Raw genomic sequence first — 23976 nt, forward strand, 5'->3', positions numbered from 1 at the left:
GACCCTCATTTGAAAAATTAAAAGCGAAAAAAATAAATAATTTAAAGTAAAAAAAAAGAAAATTAATAAAAAGTGAAAAATATTACATATATAATAACAATAATAATAATTGTTGTTATATAATTCAATATAGTTGAAAATAAAATGAATTGTAATTGTGGTTAAATAACATTGTCTGCTGCATTTATTTGGTCAATTTAAACGGTAAGTAAAGTTATTATGTCAGGTGCGCGTGACCTGTGCCGCTGCGCGTTCATCATCTGTAAGGTGCTCACACAGCAGTCAATGGTGGAGATCAGAACATGGTTAAAACAACCAGCCCTTATCGCCAGCAGTAACACTGCATCTACTGCAGGTAATAACAGTTCAGATCATGGGGACATTACGTTACCCGCGGCCACTGTCGTGGACACTAACGTCCTCCCGCCTGACTCGCCGGCTTTGCCTGCCTCGCCCACGGAGGCGAAGCAGCCGCAGCCGTCTTCGTTGCCCCAAACACCGGTTTAAAAAAGTTTAATGAGACTACACTGAACAAAAATATAAATGCAACACTTTTGTTTTTGCTCCCATTTTCATGAGATTAACTCAAAGATCTAAAACATGTTCTATATACACAAAATAACCATTTCTTTCAAATATTGTTCACAAATCTGAAAAAGATCTGTGATAGTGAGCACTTCTCCTTTGCCGAGATAATCCATCCCACCTCACAGGTGTGGCATATCAAGATGCTGATTAGACAGCATGATTATTGCACAGGTGTGCCTTAGGCTGGCCACAATAAAAGGCCACTCTGAAACGTGCAGTTTTGCTTTATTGGGGGGTCTGGGGGGGTCCGAAAACCCTAGGGTTAAAACCTAACCCTAACCCTAACATGTCACCCATTGAGCATGTTTGGGATGCTCTGGATCGGCGTATACGGCAGCGTGTTCCAGTTCCTGCCAATATCCAGCAACTTCGCACAGCCATTGAAGAGGAGTGGACCAACATTCCACAGGCCACAATCAACAACCTGATCAACTCTATGCGAAGGAGATGGGTGACATGTTAGGGTTTAACCCTAGGGTTTTCGGACCCCCCCAGACCCCCCCAATAAAGCAAAACTGCACGTTTCAGAGTGGCCTTTTATTGTGGCCAGCCTAAGGCACACCTGTGCAATAATCATGCTGTCTAATCAGCATCTTGATATGCCACACCTGTGAGGTGGGATGGATTACCTCGGCAAAGGAGAAGTGCTCACTATCACAGATTTTTTCAGATTTGTGAACAATATTTGAGAGAAATTGTTATTTTGTGTATATAGAAAATGTTTTAGATCTTTGAGTTCATCTCATGAAAAATGGGAGCAAAAACTAAAAAGTGTTGCATTTATATTTTTGTTCAGTGTATATAAAAAGGCACACATGCTGAAAACCCAACCCAAGGGGGTCTGGGGGGATTGTCCCCCAGGAGATTTTTAGAAATACTAACATAAACTATGCATTCTGGTACACTCTGACAATGCCTGCATGCAGAGCGTTAGAAAATCGGGCCTTCAAAATAAAAGTTTGACTTTTCCCCCCCAAAAAAAAGAAAAAAAGAATTCCAATTTGTTTTTTTTTCTTCACTCACACATCCGAGACCCACTCGAAACGGTTCCGCGAACCACTTTTGGGTCGCGACCAACCAGTTGGGAACCACTGCCCTAGAGGGTGTTAGGTCCACTCCCCACTTATAAAAATAGCACTTTACCACTGCACCCTCTCTAATCTCGGATGCACACTGAGTCATTTTGTTCTGGAACCGGGCCTGCCAACCTAGAACTGCCCATGCGTGACAGGGGGAATTGGAGGCGGGCTAAAGGAAAACAGGTTAGCACACTTTATGGATCCACTGGATGAGGATGATCCGGGTATTTATGTTCTCCATAGTCAGGATATTTGTCTTCATGAGCCACTGAGTAACCCTCCTCTAACTCTGCATTCAGTTCTCTCTCTAACATCCATTAATATTGCTCACAGTTTTGGTGAGCAGTGACAATCATTCAGTGGATTTGATGGTTTTTTGTCCCTTTAGCCATCAGGCTGCACAATCATGTAACCCTGTTGCCCATAAAAATAACCTGCCATGAACATTAATAATAGTTGCGATGTATGCACAAACCAATTTCAGCCACACTGGTACATGCACATTTAAATGTATATTTAACCTTGTTCACATCTGTTCATAAGTACATTCTGATCAGAGTTTATTTTTCTTATTTCTATTCATACTATTAATGCATGTTATTCTTATTATATTTTGTTCTTGTTTGTATCCTTAATATCCCTGTTTATAAGGGTTAGGGTTAAGGTGCATCTTATCTTATAATAAATATATTATACTACACTTACAGCCCATACTGGTTCGGCAAAATGTCCACACTCACCTTCCATTTCCTTCTGGCGTTGAACTTCTTAAAGCTCTTCATATTGATGGAGGATCGGTTCCTTTTGGCCACCTGTGTGCGTGTGATGGGCTGCAACAGGGAGCAGTTGTATTGATTAACAAAGACACACACACACACACACACACACACACACACACACACACACACACACACACACACACACACACACACACACACACACACACACACACACACACACACACACACACACACACACACACACACACACACACACACACACACACACACACACACACACACACACACACACACACACACACACACACACACACCAGGAAACACTGATGCAGCATGACTCGTAGTCACCTTAATCCATGGGTGCAGCAGACACTCCTCTGCCGTCATCCTCTCACTGCAACACAGAGACACAGACGTGGTTCACCAACTGGGGTAATTAACTAGTTAACTAATGTGTGTGAAAGAGTGTTGTCTTTGCTACCATCATAAAGTACATACTGTTGTTTGTGAACAACCACCCCAAATTGCTCCTGTGGTGATTGTCCACAGTACTGAGTATGTAAGTCGCTTTGGATAAAAGCGTCTAACAAGTGACGTGTAATGTCATGTAATGTAACAAAGGTCATTTGTTGGAGCAGATCGCCGAACGTTAAATGATGCTGCCGGTGAGTGTTGGACTTTTATCTCCATTCGTGGATTGTCCTCCTCGCTCAAGATATAGTAGAAACACTATAAAAGTGTTTGGGATGAAGCTCTTCAAGGGGGCTCTGCCCAGCGCTCTGCCAGATAAAGATGTTATGTGGACATCCTGTGGCTCTAAGGGGTAACTGCCTGTGATGTCCGCATCTCATTTTTCATAAAGGATAGACATGTATTTAGCTTTAAAGCTGCACTCAGTAACTTTTGTACTGCTGTTTAAATACAGATGATCATTCTCCTCTCCTGAATTAGAGAACTCCTTCTAACACAACAGGTGGAGGTAGCAGTTATTCATTTGGCTGACTGGAGAAACAGAAGCCTAGTGCTGGAAAGTAGCTAGATATATTTATAGACTATTTATAGATTTCTTCATTTATTTGAATAGACAGTGGATATTGTATCTATATCTATAAATGTCCATCTTGCTGCAAATAATAACATCAGTGTCTCCTGCTGCTAAACTGAATCCGTGTGCTGCGTGGCTCACAGGATCTCCTCTGTGTTTACAGCTTTGCCTTTATCCCACTGTTTCAGCGACCGTGAGGCAAACATGAGCGGTTAGTCAATGTTTTGAATAACCACTCAAATCACTTCATGATGATGGAAGTGAGTGCCACTGGACGGTAGTCATTGAGGCTGGGGATTTCAATCTTCTTTCCACATAACATCTTTATCTGGCATGGCGCTGAGCAAAGCCTCCACTCAGCGCCATGTCTTTTCATCTGCAAACAGTTAATAAACAACCTGAACCTGATGAGCACATTTCCCCCATTGTAGCTTCACCGCACTGGCTGCCCATACAGTCAAGGATTTTAAAACAATTGTATATACTTTTAAATAGCTCAATGGCCTGGCGCCGCCCTCCCTCTCTGAGCTGCTACACCCCCACACAACCACCCACATTCTCAGGTCAGCTGATCACCTGCTCCTGAATGCACCCAGCACAAAGTCAAAGCTCAAAGGGGGGCCGTGCTGTCGCTCCTGCAGCCCCTAAACTGTGGACCGCTCTGCCCCCCCACATTAGCGAGGCTTCTTCACTGTCCGTTTTTTAAATGTTCATAAAACCCAACGTTAGCATTCTGCACTTTGTAGATGGTTGCTTTTAAATGGTATATTGTTTTTACTTTATGGCAATTATTTTTCTGTTCTTACCTTTATTTGTTTTTGTTTTGTGAACTGTTGTGTGGTTCTCTGTTCAGCACTTTGGTCTGGAGGTTGTAAAGTGCTTTATAAATAAAGTTGGATTGGATTACAGTGGTGCTGAGGATTTATAGTGCTGGAAATCCATTTATCTTTGTTCTGACTTTGTTTAGTTTAGACAGTGAGGCTTTCTTTTAAATCACTGCATTATCATCATCATACTCATTACAGCATGCAGGTTGTGGTTGCTTAGTAACGAAACAGTTAACCTGCTAGCTGATATGGACTAATGCCTGAAGGTACATAATGAGTTGTGGGTTAGGGTATATATATAAAGTGGGGCAAAAAAGTATTTAGTCAGCCACCAATTGTGCAAGTTCTCCCACTTAAAAGATGAAAGAGGCCTGTAATTTTCATCCTAGGTACACCTCAACTACGAAAAAAAAATCCAGGAAATTACATTGTCTGATAATTAAAGAATTTATTTGCAAATTATGATGGAAAATAAGTATTTGGTCACCTACAAACAAACAAGATTTCTGGCTCTCACAGACCTGTAACTTCTTCTTTAAGAGCCTCCTCTGTCCTCCACTTGTTAACTGTATTAATGGCACCTGTTTGAACTCGTTATCAGTATAAAAGACACCTGTCCACAACCTCAAACAGTCACACTCCAAACTCCACTATGGCCAAGACCAAAGAGCTATCAAAGGACACCAGAAACAAAATTGTAGACCTGCACCAGGCTGGGAAGACTGAATCTTCAATAGGTAAGCAGCTTGGTGTGAAGAAATCAACTGTGGGAGCAATTATTAGAAAATCGAAGACATACAAGACCACTGATAATCTCCCTCGATCTGGGACTCCACGCAAGATCTCACCCCGTGGGGTCAAAATGATCACAAGAACGGTGAGCAAAAATCCCTGAACCACACGGGGGGACCTAGTCAATGACCTGCAGAGAGCTGGGACCAAAGTAACAAAGACTACCATCAGTAACACACTACGCCGCCAGGTACTTAAATCCTGCAGTGCCAGACGTGTCCCCCTGCTTAAGCCAGTACATGTCCAGGCCCGTCTGAACTTTGCTAGAGATCATTTAGATGATCCAGAAGAGGATTGGGAGAATGTCATATGGTTAGATGAAACCAAAATAGAACTTTTGGTAAAAACTCAACTAGACGTGTTTGGAGGAGAAAGAATGCTGAGTTGCATCCAAAGAACACCATACCTACTGTGAAACCTGGGGGTGGAAACATCATGCTTTGGGGCTGTTTTTCTGCAAAGGAACCAGGACGACTGATCCGTGTAAAGGAAAGAATGAATGGGGCCATGTATCGTGAGATTTTGAGTGACAACCTCCTTCCATCAGCAAGGGCATTGAAGATGAAATGTGGCTGGGTCTTTCAGCATGACAATGATCCCAAACACACCGCCCGGGCAACGAAGGAGTGGCTTTGTAAGAAGCATTTCAAGGTCCTGGAGTGGCCTAGCCAGTCTCCAGATCTCAACCCCATAGATAATCTTTGGAGGGAGTTGAAAGTCTGTGTTGCCCAGCGACAGCCCCAAAGCATCACTGCTCTAGAGGAGATCTGCATGGAGGAATGGGCCAAAATACCAGCAACAGTGTGTGAAAACCTTGTGAAGACTTACAGAAAACGTTTGACCTCTGTCAATGCCAACAAAGGGTATATAACAAAGTATTGAGATTAACTTTTGTTATTGACCAAATACTTATTTTCCACCATTCCACCATTTGCAAATAAATTCTTTAAAAATCAGACAATGTGATTTTCTGGATTTTTTCTCATTTTGTCTCTCATAGTTGAGGTATACCTAGGATGAAAATTACAGGCCTCTCTCATCTTTTTAAGTGGGAGAACTTGCACAATTGGTTGTTGACTAAATACTTTTATTTATTTTTGGCCCCACTGTATATATATATATATAGGGTGTATATGTTGTGTTTGCAGACTTGTTTGATATTTGTATTTCATTCAAAGTTTATGAATGTAAACAATTTTTTTTGCTGATGCATCGCTCATTAGACATAGCCTTCAGTATGCAGCCACATTGCACTGATGTACGTGTGTTTCTGGAATATATTTTAAACTAATGCACACAAGTCTCTTTTGTGTCTAAGAGTGCAACATAAACCCCCCATGACAGATCGTGTACCTATACCACATACCTGGGATCTTTCACCAGCAGCTTCTGGATGAAGTCTTTGGCCATGGAGCTGGTCATGCTGAAGTACTGAGCAGCGAACTCGTAGTTCATGACGATGATGTTCCTCAGCGTTTCATCATCAGTGTCCCCTTGGAAGGGTGACAGACCACTCAATCTGAGGACAGAGAGCACAGCAGGAGTTAGACGGCAATATATATCTGCAAGGTATGTCTCTGTGATTCCACTCCAGATAACAGGTCAAATTGGAAGGGTATAATCAGGCTTGGGAAGTAACAGGATTACATAATCAGGATACAATAAAAGTAATTGTATTCCTTTACAGTTACATAAAAACAGATGCAATAAGATTACTGTAGTTGATAACTATCAGGATTACAGTGTCCAAAAAAGATCAGTGTTTGTTGTAAAGAATCAGATGTTATCTCTTCTCTGTAAACTGTACTGTTCTGTAGGTTAATACTTTCAGAGTGAATCTATATTTCTACTGCCTGAATCTGCTTTATGGTTTTTACTTTCTTTGCTTCATTTGTTCTGTTTTTAATTCAGCAGGTGAACCTGTATGTTCATAAAATAGTGTGTGTGAGCTTAACTGTGTGTATTAAACTAAAACGGAGCATTTTCTGTCAGCTCAGATTGTATTTCTGCTTTTTTAAACTGTAGGATGTGCTCATGTGTTTCATTGTTGGTGTACAGGCTGCTGTCTGAATCTGCTGAGTGAAAGGAAGGTCTTCCTATTAATAAGATCATTTCTGAGCCTAAATATCTTGGTTTCTTCTTTCTTAAGGTCACATTGTTCTGTTGTCTTACATTATACACTTCAGTAAAAACATCTTATTGATATTTAGTTATTACCTGTACTAGTAAATGGAATACATTTCTGAAGTTACCCTCCCAACCCTGTGTAATACACATGATGGTTAACGATCAACACACACAGTGGCTGAATTCAGAGTATCAATGAGTCAGCAGATGCTTATACAGTATGTGAGCTGTCAGATCATTCAAAAATTACAATAACATGTGTAATGTCGACAAGAACTGACATGCCCCCCCAAAACAGCAACATTAACAACTTACAGTATGAAGGTAATAACTCCGATGCTCCTGCAGCAGAAAGAAACACAAGACGCACACAGTCATACACGTTTCATTAGTGTGTGACAAACAGAACACAAATGCTGCCTTCTCAAAACGTCAGGGGAAGTCTGCTGACACTGAGATGTTGGACAGTGTACGGAGACTGACAGGGCAAAAACATTTCCATCAGGAGAAACGCACTGCAGTTTCAGAAATGATGCAAATACAAAAACACAAATATACCAAAACACATGCAAATGGAGAAACGTGTCCACCAACTTGAGGAAACGTGCAGCATTTACTAAAAGCTGCATAAACCAAACGCTGCAAGAAGTTCAAAACACAACGGAGACCAGGGGACACTAAAAAGTGATGCACACAGCTGGGAGACCAGGGGACACTAAAAAGTGATGCACACTGTTAGAAATTAAAATCAATGTTTTGATGGCATAATTTAGTTAGAACATACCGTCAGTTTTAATGCTATTTTAATTCTGGAAAAGACCGGAAGTTCTCAATACCAAGCTTTTATTCTGAATATCCTTCATGACGACATCCGGGATTACCGTCTAATGAAGCTCAGCGCAAGTTCAGGCAGGAAGACCTATCACTTCGTATTGCGCGTCATGGCAATACTCGCTCCCTTCACTAAAGGATAGGGAGCGCCACTCCCCACTCCTCAGCTAACCTATCACTTCCCTCCATTCACAAGCCTAATCATCGCACCTGTTAATCCCTCTATATATGCTCTCCCCTTTTCCATCAGCTGTCTTCCAGGTGTCAACGCGCAAGCAGCAGCAGGGCTTCGTCCCAGCTCCGGGTATTAATTCATCAGCTCCGCAGTCTTGCGGATTAAGCTACAGGGGGCGTTCCCCAGTTGGCTAGCGGTTCTAGCCGGCCACCCCGCAAACCCGGATGCGGAAGAAAAAGACAAGGATACTGAGCTCCACGGAAGTTCCTCCGGCTTAATGGAAAAGGGCTACTTCAGGCAAACAATTGACACACGCCTTCAGTCTCTCGAGAGGGCATCACTGGCATCAGGGCCGCTCAAATGCGGCGCTTCCGGCCTTCACGCGGAACGGGCCCTCATCGCTTGCGAAGCTTCACCCACTTCCGGCTTCAACCACAACCCCTCTTGCAGGCAGGCAGGGCTCAAGCTACATCTCATCGAAGCTACTTCTCCTCCCGGCTCAGTCGCAGTACTGGTCTCTAAGTGCGTCTTAGGTGGCAAGCAGGTAGTGATGGCGAGATGAAGCCTTATGAAGCTTTGAAGCTTTCCAGCAATTGGTTCGCAAAGGGTTCATGTCATGAGGCTTCATCATGGGCTTCATTTGAACATAAACCCCTGTTGGTCAAAGCGTGTAAAACAGGCAAATTGGAAATCTCAACAGTTGCGCTCTATCTCATACCGAGTTCCCAATGAGTAAAGCCTTAGAATAACTCTAAACAACGGACATAAAATCCTATTTTCATGTTAACAATATTGTTTTCATTCCAGTTGAACGATTGTGATTGAAAAGCATATAGGAGGCTGGTAAACATTGCAAAGAGGGATTCGTATTCCTTAATATTATTCATAAACTTAACCACGTTGTAGCCTGAGAAGGCTAAACCATATCAGGAATACATTTATTAACTGCATTATCTCATTTAGCTGTAGCTTCTATAAGCAAACCCTGCGGTCGTGGGTCGGCTGCTTTCCAGCGAGCCACAGCCCACACGCTGAATCTACCCAAAAAAAACACTGGATATATCTTATCTGCATTTATTCATTTATTTATTCATGTTTTATTCCTACATTTATTTATGCTTGTATCTATTTATACTTATGACATTTTCCGACCTCTATATAAGTGAGGGTCTGAGCTCTTTTAATTCCATCGTGTCACCAGCGGACCCGGGTACAGGAGGGGTAATATGGTTTTTGTTATACATCCATGGGTATTATGAGCGTTGTGGCTCAACGGTTCAAATGAATCGCTTCCCGAAGCAGTCACGTGGTATCGACAGGCAGCGAGGTTCGCTTGTCATCGATGACGTCACTGGCCCAAAATGATACAAGCCTCGATACATGCTTCACAAAAAGATTGGGGATTACTCGACACACGCTCCGAAGCCTCGGCGCAATACGTAACATCACTACTAGCAGGTTCAGCGCACAGCAGGCTCGCCTCCTTTCCCTGCGCCTCACCGCTAAAACAGGTAAGAAAAGAGAAGAAGAAGAAAGAGAAAAGCAAAAGAAGAGAAGAACGAAGATGAAGAGAGAGAAAGAGAAGAAGAAAAAGGAGAGAGGAAAAAAGAGAGAATATCGTTGCTTTAGTTTAGGGTTAAGGTGAGTTCCAGGCAGTGTCGGGTGTAACGCGTTACAGCATGGAGTTATGCAGTTCGGCTAACTACTACCCGTCACAATGCTCAGTAAGTAACGCAGTTTCAAGCTTCACACAGCCACGGATGCTGCCCATCCGTGGTTTTTGGGGGTTTCTTTCAGGGAGAAAGAGATTTTCATGTAAGATGATAGAAGACAGTCTAATCACCCAACCAGCACATCAGCATCTACGTCTCACCGTGGCGTAATTAAACTGCTAATTAAGCTAGTCCTATACCAGGGCTCGATAGTAACGGTTGCCATTGGCAACCATTTGGAAATGTCAACCACTTCTTGGACTTTGGTTGCCATCAGTGGCAACCAGTTTTTAACATAAGAAATAAGGACAGCAAACGTGCACCCCAAAATAGATAAATGTTCATATTCGTTTTTAAGAGTGATATTTAATTGTTGTGACCAGTCGGAACCTGATACTTAAATTGCACGTGCATTGGCGTGATTACGGAGCCAGAAGCGATGCACGTTTACTCGCGTGCGCGGTGCGCCGTGTGTTTGTTTTACAACAAAATGGCGAAGCAAAAATAAGTTGCTTGACTGTGTGATAAAAGTTCAGCCAACACCTCAACTTCTCCAATGAATGTTCAAAGTGATTCAACTGATGGAGCGTAAGGTAAAACCCGAACGAAAAACAAAGAGGAATGTTTTCTATTCACTTCCGGTAAAAGTTCCTTCAAAATAAGAGTCCCGATCTTATTACTACAAAATAAAAGTGCAAAACGAAACTTTACCATAGAAAATGGTTGCATTAAATTATAATCACTCTATAAAAAGGTAACACATTTTAAATATAGTTAGACATATTAAAGGTAATTTACAGCATCAATAATTAATATCAAATGTTTAAAGGCCATGTAATGCATCTAACACAGGTGTTTTTTAACATGTAGTTTAGATATCACCAGAATAAAAATAAATAAAAATGTTTAAAGTTTCGTCATAATTAAATGACATATACGTTAAAAACCGATGTTGGTTCCGAAGTTTGCCGAGTACGCCCCCGATCACTCCCGAACGAGCGGTGACGTCACACGTGGCAAACATTGCCATTTGATCAAATCAGTCCAAATGGCAAGCAACGCGATAACTTCAGACAGCGACAGCGACAGCGATCATTCAAGCTCAGATTCAGTGGGTTATCTGGATTCAGTTACAGAAGTAGAGAGTGAACCAGCTAGCCTTTCACTTCAAGGCATTTTGCCTTATAAGTACGAGCCTCCTGCCCAGCAATCGAACAACGAGGCAGAAACTTGTGAAAGAGAAGCGGATTCCGCAGCCGGCGAGACTCGAGTCGGCAATACTGAATGGTAAATTCTGTTTTATTTAGTTTGACCTGCACTAAATGTCGATCTTAATTTGTCATCTGTTCCTCACACGTCCGGCAGATATTGTTTTGTTTTTTAATGTTATGTACAATATTCAGGTGTACATGTCAATGCTGTGAAAGCATGCCCACTGCAGATGAATGTGTATGCTGCAGAGAGATCTGGCAGGTGATGGAACAAATAGACAGTTTGCAACCTACTGACCAGATAGCAGAGTCCTGCATCGGGTCGGGTATCCGCGGGTACCCGACGGGTGACCCGCAAAAAAGGTGATTTGCGGGTGGTATTTTTTCAAACGCTTTTTTCCGGGTTCGCTTCTGGGTAAAACAAAGATGATGCGGGTCCGGTTGCGGGTGTTGCATAATAAATATATTTAAACAATAATAATTTAGTTTAATGTTTAAATCCTCAGACCTCTCCTCCGCGGTACCGAGCATAATCATAACCTCTGCAGTGCATCTATCTGCTGCTGAGCGCACCACATTCTGAATGGCTGAGGTGAAGCTCTCTATAGCGGAGAATACAGCATTTTCAATAACTCTCCCTCAAGAGCAAAATCCAACGTCTGGGAGGCTTTTGGTGTCATCCTAGATGGAGAAAATAAACAACATCCCAGGCTTTTTGAGCCAAATATGCAACTGCGTGTGTTAATAATTGCACGTTGTCACTGCTTATATATATGCGGGTTCGGGTCGGGTTGCGGATCATGTGCCGGCGGGTCGGGTCGGGTTGCGGGACTAATTGGCAATATGTGCGGGTAGCGGGGCGGGTTCGGTAGGCCTACTGCACGTCACGGGTGCGGGGCGGGAGCGGGTCTTGAAAATCAGACCCGTGCAGGACTCTGCCAGATAGAAGACACCGACGAGAAACCAAGGTGCATTATTAGCCACCCAGGCTTTAGAGAAGGCTGTCTCAGTGTTTGGACACTGAAAATAGCGTATCTTCAATACAAACAACAACACAGAGCAGTTGATGGCCCACTACACCAGTAAGTAAATATTGATTGACCCAACTGCCTATTGCAGCTTTGCTTTCATATAATACTTTTAGTCGCTACAGATATGGTACACTTTTAAAGATACCATTAAACTCTTTCAAGCAGTCAAAAACAGCTTGGCTTTTATTTTTTCTGTGTATGCAAGTTCAATGTATGCTTGAGAAAAGAAACAACTACACATGTGAGGAAATATATAAGAGGTCTATGATTCTGTCAAGCAGTCATGTATAACCTCATATTTATTTTGTACAAGTAAAATACAAATATCATGTTATAAGCCAATTTGTAACAATTGCTACATAATAGTAGGCTACTACATAACATTTTATTTTTCTCCAAATATATTTATAATCTGTATACTTTTTTTTCATTAGGAAGTATCGATATACAGCTTATCGACAGTTTGTACGTTGGTGCTGGGGTGTAGGCCTACTCGGCCCAAAAATCAGAGTCCCGCTGCATGTGCTGTAACCGAGATACGGAAGACTTACCCTGAGCCGGGAGGCCGCTATCAGGGATTTCAATGGCCAAATCTGTAATTTGACATAAGTCATGCAGCTGAACTGGTTAAAATGGTTTCGCATGATGTAAATAATTTACAAAGTACATCATTTACAATATTATTTTTCCAAATAAACATGTAAATATAACAACATTTTCCAAATCACAAATTTGTAAGATTGTATTAATTTACTGTTTGATAAATAAAAAAGGGTTCTTTTGTTAATTTTTCACTTGTAACATTTTATCTTTATTGCAGTGTACATTAGTCTATTTTGGTATATGTGCGAGCCCACAAATAATTAAAAGTGGTAAAAATAATAAAGATATTCAGACGTAATTCATTTTTGGCCTTAGGCTATTTCACTTCAACTTTTATATATTTCAGTCACTAGGCAAGTTCACTGTACTCTGGTGACATTTAGTTCAAGCTGGCATAACACCTGTAGTAACTTAATTCTGACCCGAGTTTTGTACACAATCTTCCAGCACCCATGATCAATGTTTATAGCAATCAGGAAACATTCACAGCTCACAACTACACATCGCTTCCCCATCATGAATTGTTAGATAAAAAAAGTTTAGCGAGGTCCGGTTACACATATGTTGAGCGAAAATAGCGGAAGGATACAAAACAAACAATCCAGACGAGGCTGGTGTTTGCCACGTGTGACGTCACACAGCTGGGTTAATGGCTGGCAAGCTTTTCGCTACCGGAGCGGAATAACACGGGAAAGTGGCACACATTTCATGTTATTTGGGGGGTATTTATGGAAAGAATCATTGATGTTGATATGTCAAATGAAACAGTGGAAAGTGATGAAGCGATTTATTAACACAGAATAACTTTTATTTTGGACATTACATGGACTTTAAGTATGAATGGTTTTCATTTATTTAACATTAGAAATGTATTAGTCTGGCCAATCCAAGACTTCATGCTGAAGGGCAATGGGTCTATGGTGGTGGTCAGCACAAAGGTCAAGAAAACCCACATTTGAAAGGGAGACAACGGATGATCAAGAAACTGGTGACTTGCTCAATTCATTTGTGAGGGATCTATGAAGACAGGACAACAGCAGCACTACTGGTATTTTGTATACCAGCAATTGAGGGTGGACAAGTTTACTACCACTTAGGTTCAAATAAGTGCGTTAATTACTTATTGTAAAGCATTTGAACATTCTCGTGTCACATGTTCATTATTAAGTGGATGTATAACTGTATAGCATCTTAATTATTTAAAATATAAGGTATCAAAAAGGGCAACCGTATTTTCAGTTGGCAACCAAAAGCGGATGCCTGGTTGCCAGCCTGGCAACCACTTTTAAAAGTTAGCGTTGAGCCCTGCCTATATCATGGGTCATGTCTCAGCATTTACCTAAGCAAATATTATTTCATGCTGCTCATATTGCACTCATATATTTGGTTCATGCTCACATGGCTTATGTTAAGCAGGGTATGATATTCATGCATCATTGTACTCAAGCTAACAGCCGCATTACATTGTCTACATCTCCCTCTTCGCCGGGCATCGGCTCGTGCCGGCTATCCAAGATCTCTCCAGTTTACCTCTGGTAAACATGCATATAACTGGTGGTGGTGTCTTAAGAGCATTTCAGGGCTCGTTCAGGATAGGTGCAGCAAACCTGCCGCAATCAAGGTAATTGTTCCTCTTCCCTACAACAACCGCTTCTCATACTACATTCGTCCGAACGCCAGTGCCGTGCTGGCTATCCAAAGGTCTCTCCAACCTTCTAATTGGTACGTATGCATATAACTGGTGGTGGTTCTTAGCATGTCAGCACGTATATTCGCCCCGCGGCTCATGTTTATCCTTGCATGTCTAACCCTGTACATCCAGGTTGTAACCTTCGGGTCTGTATAAAATGTGTCCCTGCGAAGTCAGGTTGCCCCGTACGTCCGGGATGCCCTGTACGTCCAGGATGCCCCGTTCGTCCGGGATGCCCCGTATGTCCGGGACGCCCCGTATGTCCGGGATGCCCCGTACGTCCGGGAAGCCCCGTATGTCCAGGACGCCCTGTATGTCCAGGATGCCCTGTACGTCCAGGAAGCCCTGTACGTCCAGGGAGGATGCCTAAATACCCACATGTATTAACCTCTCTTTTCATCCATAGATTTCCACTGCATCCCACAAGGTAAGATTTCATCACGTTCAGTACTTCATACCTTCACTTCTTTTGGGGGTTCATCGGAAACGGTTCTTCCCTTCCCGAATGACATCCTACAAAACCTGGGCCTAATCGCCAAACACCATTTCATTCACTTGTTATAAACTGTCATCATTATGTTTCATTTATATAATGTGACCCGATAATAAACATGTATTCCATACATCACGTCTCCCCTGATTGAAATGAAGCTCAGCGCAAGTTCAGGCAGGAAGACCTATCACTTCGTATTGCGCGTCATGGCAATACTCGCTCCCTTCACTAAAGGATAGGGAGCGCCACTCCCCACTCCTCAGCTAACCTATCACTTCCCTCCATTCACAAGCCTAATCATCGCACCTGTTAATCCCTCTATATATGCTCTCCCCTTTTCCAGCAGCTGTCTTCCAGGTGTCAACGCGCAACCCTCCTCCACCCCTTCGCCTCCTGCTTCCAACTCAGGGCCAAGCTCAACCTTCTCCCTTCCAACCGGACCTAACCACTTATCACCACCACCAGTGTCTAGACCCGGGGGGGTTCATCGGAAACGGTTCTTCCCTTCCCGAATGACATCCTACAAAACCTGGGCCTAATCGCCAAACACCATTTCATTCACTTGTTATAAACTGTCATCATTATGTTTCATTTATATAATGTGACCCGATAATAAACATGTATTCCATACATCACGTCTCTCCTGATTGAATTAGTATCATTAAAGTGGCTATTGACGCCGTTAACATGTATTACATATAAAGTTATGAAAGTGATAAGGAGGAGAGAGGGTATGTGGAAGTAAGCAATGAATGTAAAATGTCGGAATCTTCCGTTTAACGCAATATCGGACACAGAAGAACGAGGGGGTAAGTCCCCTACGTCACTACAGCTCCCAGAGAGGAGGAGCGAACAGCCAGCAAGCGGGAAGGACGAAGGCTTGTGAAGCCTCTTCTGCTCGGGCGAGCACATGCGAGAGGAAGCTGCAACTTTTCTCTCCTCACCTGAACAATATTCTGCTTGTAACATTACCGCGCTTCTTTTAATTAAAATACCCAATTGAACCTTCTCAGAGACTCTATTAGTCTCCTCTTTAAAGCTTCTCTCCTGGACGCGAGAATAACGATCACAGTTTACAACACAGCGGGGAGACCAGGGGACACTAAAAAGTGATGCACACAGCTGGGACACCGGGGGACACTAAAAAGTGACGCACACAGCTGGGAGACCAGGGGACACTAAAAAGTGATGCACACAGCTGGGAGACCAGGGGACACTAAAAAGTGACGCACACAGCTGGTAAGGAGCGCTTGGTGACATTCAGTATTATAAAGCTGAACCACTGTCTCTGTTGTTGGAAACGTACCTAAAATGTTTGATAGGCTTATTTTAACAAAGTGATCACATGGCTCCTTCTGATGTACTGCAGATCTGCTGTAAGCTAGCTAGCTAACGTAGCTAACCTAGTCATTTCAGATATACTGACAAACACTTTCAGTTATGAGATTTCTAACTCTGCAACAGAGACAGTTGTTCAGCTTTATAATCCTGAACGTCAAAGAGTGCTCTGGTTTCCGTTGTGTTTTCAGCTTCTTGCAGCGTTTTGTTTTTGCAGTGTTTGGTTTATGCAGCTTTTAGTTATAGCTGCGTATGTTTCCTGAAGTTGGTGGGGATGTTTCCCCATTTGCATGTGTTTTGGCACACTTTTTATATTTGCAATCGTTTGTGCAGCGCGTTTCTCCTAATGTAAATGTTTGAGGCCGCTGTCGGTGTGAGGGAGGGGGGGCAACAGGGGCAAGTACCCCTGTAACACTGAGCTTTGTGGCCCCCCTACTGAAGAAGAGTCTACGATAATACCATATGTGATAGTGTGGCAGCAAAGGTTGTCCTTACACTTGACGTCATAGAATTTAGTTTCAACTAAGTTACTGACACAAACCTTGTAAATAAAAAACAATTACCAATCATGGTATATTGTGTTTTTTGCAGGCTATTAAATTAGAAGAGAAGGCCTCAGGACAGGCCCGACATTTCTAACAGAATAATATGCTCTCCCTCTATATAGACAGCAAATACAGAGATGCTGAAAATAGTCCAACACCTTTTGGAATCACAGTGTGGGGTGTACAATAACGAGATGTGGAAATGTGCTCACCACATATCTGCTGCTGTGCTCAGAGGGTCACTGGTGATCACTTCAGGGGCTGTGACAGAGAGAGACAGAGCCAGTGATGCTTTTTTAAAAACTGTGTGCATGCTAACAAAGCATATTCAATTGAATTAAACTGGCATAGCAAGCAAGCAAAGAAGAGAGACAGAGATAGAGATCGAGAGATCCCATGAGCAGTAGCTTAATCAAACATGAGCCACTGAACAAAAGTGGAAATTCAACCATAAAAGTGGCATATCTTGTAATAAAATAATATTTCTTCCATTGTTATTAATGTAATGTCTTTAACGACTACCCAATTACTCCCATAATGTAAAAAACCAAGGGAAAAATATAAACATAGAAAATGTCCTCATATTTAAGCTTGCATAAAGATGTTGCAATGGTTAATGTTGGATTTATTTTGTCTGGCAGTGGTACAAAACAATACGGAAAAAATACAATAAATGGTAAATATAAGATCAAAAAACCATGAAGTGCATGTACAAAGAAAACAATATTTTGAGATGGTACATCTTAGGTGATATTAATGAATGATTTCATATCTGTACACAATGTTGGAGGAATCTACCAGATCTAAAAAATAACTCTTCCTCCTCACCAATGTACTGCGGGGTGCCGCTGGAGCTCCTGTACTCCTCCCCCTGATGGAAGCGGTGTGCGAGGCCGAAGTCGATGAGTTTGATGTTGGGGTGCGGGGCCACTCTGTCTGACAGCATGATGTTTTCTGGCTGGATGGAGAGAGAAATGATATCACAGCTGTGTTTGAAACATCATCAGCAGCAGGCAGTGGTTGTCTTCAGTTAGCTGGTACCTTGAGGTCAAAGTGTACGATGTTCTTGCTGTGCATGAACCCCAGCCCCTTCAGGATCTGCTCCATGAACTCGATAGCCTCACTCTCCAGCAGGTTCTCCTTTTCAGCAATGAAGTCAAACAACTCCCCTCCAGTAACACTGAAAACAGAGGAGTGTCTTACAGTCAGGTGTTTCTCTTATTTTTGACCAAACCCTGAACAGGACAGGGACAAAGCAGCAGAACATCATACAGGGAAAGACAACAGTAGAGATCGTCCATATAGCGAATTTCTCTGAACATCGTTTCTTTCAGTTGATTCCAATGAGCACAGAGCGCGTTCTTTTTCTGAGCGCACTGCTTTTTTTAGCTTTCAGTGGAAAATATTACACTTTCCAGAAAAGTGCTGGTGAGGCCACAATAGAAATTGGAGGACAAGCTTGTTTTTGGTCGTGTCTTTCAGATAGAAGCCATCATAACTGTAAAGGAAACCTCTGGAGCAAGGACTTGAAACACAATGAGAACACAGGAGAGTTCGACTTGATGGCAGACACTGAAGGTTTATTGGAGGTTACGGCCGGAGAATTGACAGAGACATTTTCTGCAGCCACGAAGTGACACAGCTCATTCATACAAAGTCTGAGAGAAGCAGCTTCCAATTGGTGCTCAAGGTAATAAAACAAATATAAAGTAGCCCTTATACACTAGAATTGCATCATTGGATTTTATTATCTATCTAGCAACAGCGGTGACACGTTGTCTCGATATTGTTGTCATAGATATTGTTGTCATAGATACAAACTCCGCCCATCCAGCACAGAGATCTTGGTGATGGATCAGTCACTTCCTGGGTTGACTTCTGCGATGCTCTCCCCTAAATCCCCAACAAAGCACCAAATGATACTGAGCCCTCCCCCACCCCATCCTCCTCCAACTGGTTCATACCTGTTGACTACAAAAACGTCCTGCTCACCTCCACAGCCCGCCCCCCCCTATCTCACTGCCCTCCTTCAGGATTACCCCCCCCCCTGCTCCCTCCGCTAGTGCTAGTCTTTCAGCTGCACTGCACCCAGACTCTGGAACTCCCCCCCCCCACACACCAGACAGTCTGACATCATCACCACATTCAAATCCACCTCAAAACCATACCCATTTGCTTTTTAGATGAAAGTCTACTTTTCCTAAAATTTTAGATTTTAGAGTTGATCTTTATTATTCTTGAGAGTTATATGTTCATCCTCACTTGCATTACTATTGCAGATCTGTAACATTTAAAGAGGAATTATTCTGCTCATATTTGTATTTTGTCCCTCTACTGTGGCATGTCTCCATACTTTAATGTTCAAAAAGGTCTTGTTTCTTGAGTGTTACACAGTGATATCACTATGTTCCGGAAGTAAGACAGAGTACTTATTTTATGCATTATAAGGGGCCCTTGGGTGTCTTGAAAGGCGCCTCCAAATAAGTGTTATTATTATAATTATTTAATATTTAAAAAAGCACTGGGAGCGTTTTTGGAGCGCCTTTCTGTCAGAATAGGCGTGATTGGCTCTAAGGGTTCGGGTTTTTGGCTTGAGATGTATTTAAACTAACTGCCTGAGAGTGATGTTTTTTCATTCATTATAAACATGTATTTAGCTTTAAAGCTGCACTCAGTAACTTTTGTCCTGATATTTAAATACAGATGATCATTCTGCTTCCAGATTTGTCTTGGCAGATGAGAAGCGCTATATAAATTAAATGTATTATTATCATTCTCCTCTCCTGAATTAGAGAACTCCTTCTAACACAACAGGTGGAGGTAGCAGTTATTCATTTGGCTGACTGGAGAAACAGAAGCCTAGTGCTGGAATGTAGCTAGATATATTTATAGACTATTTATAGATTTCTTCATTTATTTGAATAGACAGTGGATATTGTATCTATATCTATAAATGTCCATCTTGCTGCAAATAATAACATCAGTGTCTCCTGCTGCTAAACTGAACCCGTGTGCTGCGTGGCTCACAGGATCTCCTCTGTGTTTACAGCTTTGCCTTTATCCCACTGTTTCAGCGACCGTGAGGATTTACGGTGCTGAAAATCTGTCTCTCTTTGTTCTGACTTTGTTCAGATTTGAACAAAATGCTTGCTTGCTTGCTACAAAATGACTCCAACTTCATCATCAGTCATTGCAGCATGCAGGTTTTGGTTGCTTAGTAACAACATGAGTGACCTAAAGCAGCTTGGAAAAATAATGAACGTGGCACGACTTATTAACCATGAGGGAAAGAAGGATGAACAAGAGTTCTGATTGATGAAGGTGGTCAAGTGAATGAATGATAACACAATGAATGATATATGTCGTGGAACATAAAACTGCTAGGAGTAGAAGGCACAATTTTAGATAGAGTTGATCTTTATTATTCTTGAGAGTTATGTTTTTATCATCACCTTCAATACTATGGCAGATGTTACATTTAAAGAGGAATTATCCTGCTCATGTTCAGGTTCATATTAGTATTCTGCTCTGATTGGGTAGCTGGCCGGCTCTGTTGTGATTGGTCAACCGGTAAGAGATGTCCCACCCCGTAGCCTAAAATGTATTGTTGTTAATACTAACCAATAGAAGCAGGAGTGTTACATAGTGATGTCATTATGTTCTGGTAGTAAACACAGGCATTGCAGGCAGGGGGGGAGAACTTCTTAGCTCAACTTAGATCAGGGCTGTCAAACTCAATTTCGTCGCATTAGCATTATGGTTGCCATCAAAGGACCGTTTATAAATATCCATATATAAAAATATTATATATAAATAAAATGTGTTATATTAGATATTCGCCTCTGCATTGGATTATTATTGTTTTTCTGAAAGCAGGAGTCTATGAAAAATAGTAGATCTTCAACATTTACATTTACAACAAAAGTTACATTTCTTAAAAAGATTCACCATGTGTTTTATTAAAATAGGGTTACAAAAAAACATGGTGGCATCAGACAAATACTGTATGTTACATACACACATTTTTCTGTGTTATTGTTACATAACTCCCATGAATTTAAGTAACCCTCAACATATCTCATTACATATCAACCTTTTTTTTAAGTGAATAAAAAAGTTCTTAAATCAAGCACTATGTAAGTATTTATCATACTTCATCTCCAGCTGCAAACTAGACCTTCTACCCACAGCCCTTGTCAAATCCAACATCTCTGCTGTAAGTCCCATGATCACCGACGTCATCAACAGCTCCCTCAAGGCTGGTCATGTTCCATCTGCTCTCTGAGGAGATAAAGGCTTGGATGCAACAAAACCTCCTGCAGCTAAATAGCTCCAAAACAGAGGCTATTTTAGTTGGCACACCAAACCAGGTCCAGTCCTCCCCCATAACCCATATCACCTTTTCCAAAACATACCCCTCTCCACATCAATTATTAGGGATGCTCCGATCGATCGACCGCCGATCGTGATCGGCTGATATTCACACTCGGCCGATCGATCGGTGTATAAAGGCCGATCACATGGCGTAAAATACATGACACTTTCCTCTGTGCGCGGCAAAACAAGCTCCAATACGTACAGAACAGTGCCGCTAGGATCCTGATGAGGGTGAGAAGGTACAACCACATCACACCCGTCCTTCATTCCCTCCACTGGCTTCCTGTCTCATTCAGGGTCGAATACAAGATCTCACTACTCACCCATCAGTGCATCCACGGGAACGCTCCTCCATACCTGAAGGAACTTCTCACATCTCAAACCTCCACGCGCAACCTCCGTTCAATAACCAACCATCTGCTTCGTCCCCCCAGGGCCAAACTCCGCACAATGGGGGATCGGGCAATGAAAGGTGCTTTACAAATACAATTTATTATTATCTGAATTCAGCTGTAATACTTTAATGTTATGAGCCAAGACTTTGGAAACACCTTGTCCCAGACCCTGATATGTTCCTATCAGCCTGCCACTCATGATTTCAGGGGGGGGGGAGATGAGGAGGAGGAGCAGAGGGAGAGGAGACGGTGATCGCTGAAGTTTTCCTCCTGCTTTACACGTTTTAGTATCGTCTGAATATAGCGAGAAGACGTTCATTAGCTGAAAGTCAGGACTTTACCTGAAGTTACCAGGTAAAATCCATGTGTATTTTGGAATTTGCCGTGGCAATACCCGATGGATCTTGACAGAGTGGGAGATATTCTGTTTTGTGTCTCCGTGCCGCTGTAACTAAGTTCTGTTCCTTAGGCCTGACCTACCAAAAGCATGTGCCAAACATAACATAAGGTTGGCGTCAAACAAAAACACACACACGTGTACTCACAGCTCCAGAACGAGCACCACCTCAGCTCGGCTCTCGAACACATCTTTGAGCGTGATGATGTTGGGGTGTTGGATAGCGTGCAGGATGTCCACCTCCTCCTCCAGCCGGCTCCGGTCCAGGCCCAGGCGGCTGCACGCGTTCTTGCGGATCTTCAAGAATTTTCCTGCCCAGTAAGTCCCGGTGGCCCGCTCATGGACCTTTCGAACCTGAGCAAAATGCCCACTGGAAGGGGTAAAGAAGCAGCGCAGGGTAAACACCAAGCTTCAGAAGATTAACCTCTGCACAAACTCTGACAGACCCAGCACTATCTTTGAGGCTGGACATGCATACAGCTCTATCCTGGACAACCCCTCCCACCATGCAGAGCTGGTGAAGACGAGGAGTACGTTCAGCCAGAGACTCATCCCTCCTCGGCACAGCACCAAGCACCTCCAACACTCCTTTTTCCTTCAGCCATTAGGCGGCACAATAAAGGCTTGGCCCCCTCATAAAAACGTATAAAACTCCTCTCCCTAAAATACCTTTGGACTTGCACTTCAAAATGGATATGTATATATTTAACATATCCACAAATATGCATTGTATATTATGTAAACACTTCATTTGAACAAGATGATACAAAATAATGTGCAACCTAGTCAAATAACTACGTTATTATTATTTGATGTTTTTGATAATAATCAAAGAGAAGGTCAAAATGATTTATATGGAAAGTCGCTGCTAAAAGGATGAATTCAGTTTTTTTAAATGTATAACCATGCAAAGAGGTCAGCATTTGTTTGTTCGGGATGTGAAGGAAATTGTGGCATTTTAAATCCAATATGTTGGAGTACATTTACACATCTGTAAAATACTTTTCAAACAGCTTGATATATCCGTACCTTCCCAGAACTTCGCCGATCTCATAGAAGTCTTCCACATTTTCAGGCTTGAAGACGGCCATGTTGCTCTGCTTCACTTCCCCTGCTCCTTTGTCACTCCGCTGCTGCTTATTTAACTGCCAACTTCAAGTCATGGTCCTCCAAACTCTAAAGTTGGAACTAAGTATTAGTAACAGCAACATGTCTAGAAGGACATATAAGCACACATCATACAAATGCTGCAGGGTATCTGCAATTTCAAGAACATGTTTTTTTAAAGAGGCCCTTTTCCGTATCCTGTAGTGTGTTATATAGGTTTGTGTGCACGTAAATGGTCTGCAAAGGCTCGGTGTTCCCTCCAGAGGAAGTCTTCCCCCAGCCTGAAACACCTCCACAGGCAATATGAGAGAAGCATGAATACCTTTCTGAACTTTAAAACATGGAGACATGTCCCAGTAGACATTAAATACTAAATTGAATCTGAAAATGAGAATAATATGTCCTCTTTAAGCAAAGTTTTTAAAAAATACTTAAAAGTTATAATATACTACATCAACAAACTAGACTATAACACTGTTACAAATTTGAATTCTAATAAATGTAATATTCAGTGCAGCTAAGGTGCTGGGGGTAGGTTCAGTAAGAGTGCACTGTGGAGACAATTTAGGTAGGAACTCATCAGGAGTGAAAAAGATCCGGGAGCGTGTTCTTCATGAAAAACTGTTCTTTATAATTTACAGGTTTAAAATGTTCACAGTCAATTTCAGCAACAACAGATACAGAGGTAAGGTAGGGGGACATAACGTTACAGTCTAAAAACACCCCCCCAACAACAACAAAAGATCTACATTCAGCATTCTTTCTTTGGTGTACACACTCTGTACAGAGGAGATTCTTTGACATCTTAAATTAGATCACTGGTATTTCCAATAATTGGTGCTAACTCTTATAAGTCCTTCTCTTATGAAACAT

General features: G+C 42.1%; 1 protein-coding gene across 3 annotated transcripts in view; it reads right to left on the reverse strand.

The window, feature by feature from the left end:
- Positions 1-2353: 2353 nt before the first annotated feature.
- The window catches only part of LOC307021326 (death-associated protein kinase 2), a 29304-nt gene continuing 7681 nt past the window's right edge, over positions 2354-23976 (reverse strand). For all 3 annotated transcript variants that reach the window (XM_079653343.1, XM_079653342.1, XM_079653344.1), the window contains exons 2-10: positions 23026-23172; positions 22145-22366; positions 17869-18007; positions 17656-17785; positions 17040-17088; positions 7514-7540; positions 6438-6590; positions 2756-2801; positions 2354-2497 (exon numbers count right to left, since the gene is read on the reverse strand). In XM_079653343.1, coding sequence (XP_079509469.1) covers positions 2369-2497; positions 2756-2801; positions 6438-6590; positions 7514-7540; positions 17040-17088; positions 17656-17785; positions 17869-18007; positions 22145-22366; positions 23026-23087 — 957 coding nt within the window. In that variant the 5' untranslated portion in view covers positions 23088-23172 and the 3' untranslated portion in view covers positions 2354-2368. The remainder of the gene's footprint in view (positions 2498-2755; positions 2802-6437; positions 6591-7513; positions 7541-17039; positions 17089-17655; positions 17786-17868; positions 18008-22144; positions 22367-23025; positions 23173-23976) is intronic.

This window comes from Notothenia rossii (assembly GCF_949606895.1).
Source record: "Notothenia rossii genome assembly, chromosome: 10".
NCBI classification, from domain to species: domain Eukaryota; kingdom Metazoa; phylum Chordata; class Actinopteri; order Perciformes; family Nototheniidae; genus Notothenia; species Notothenia rossii.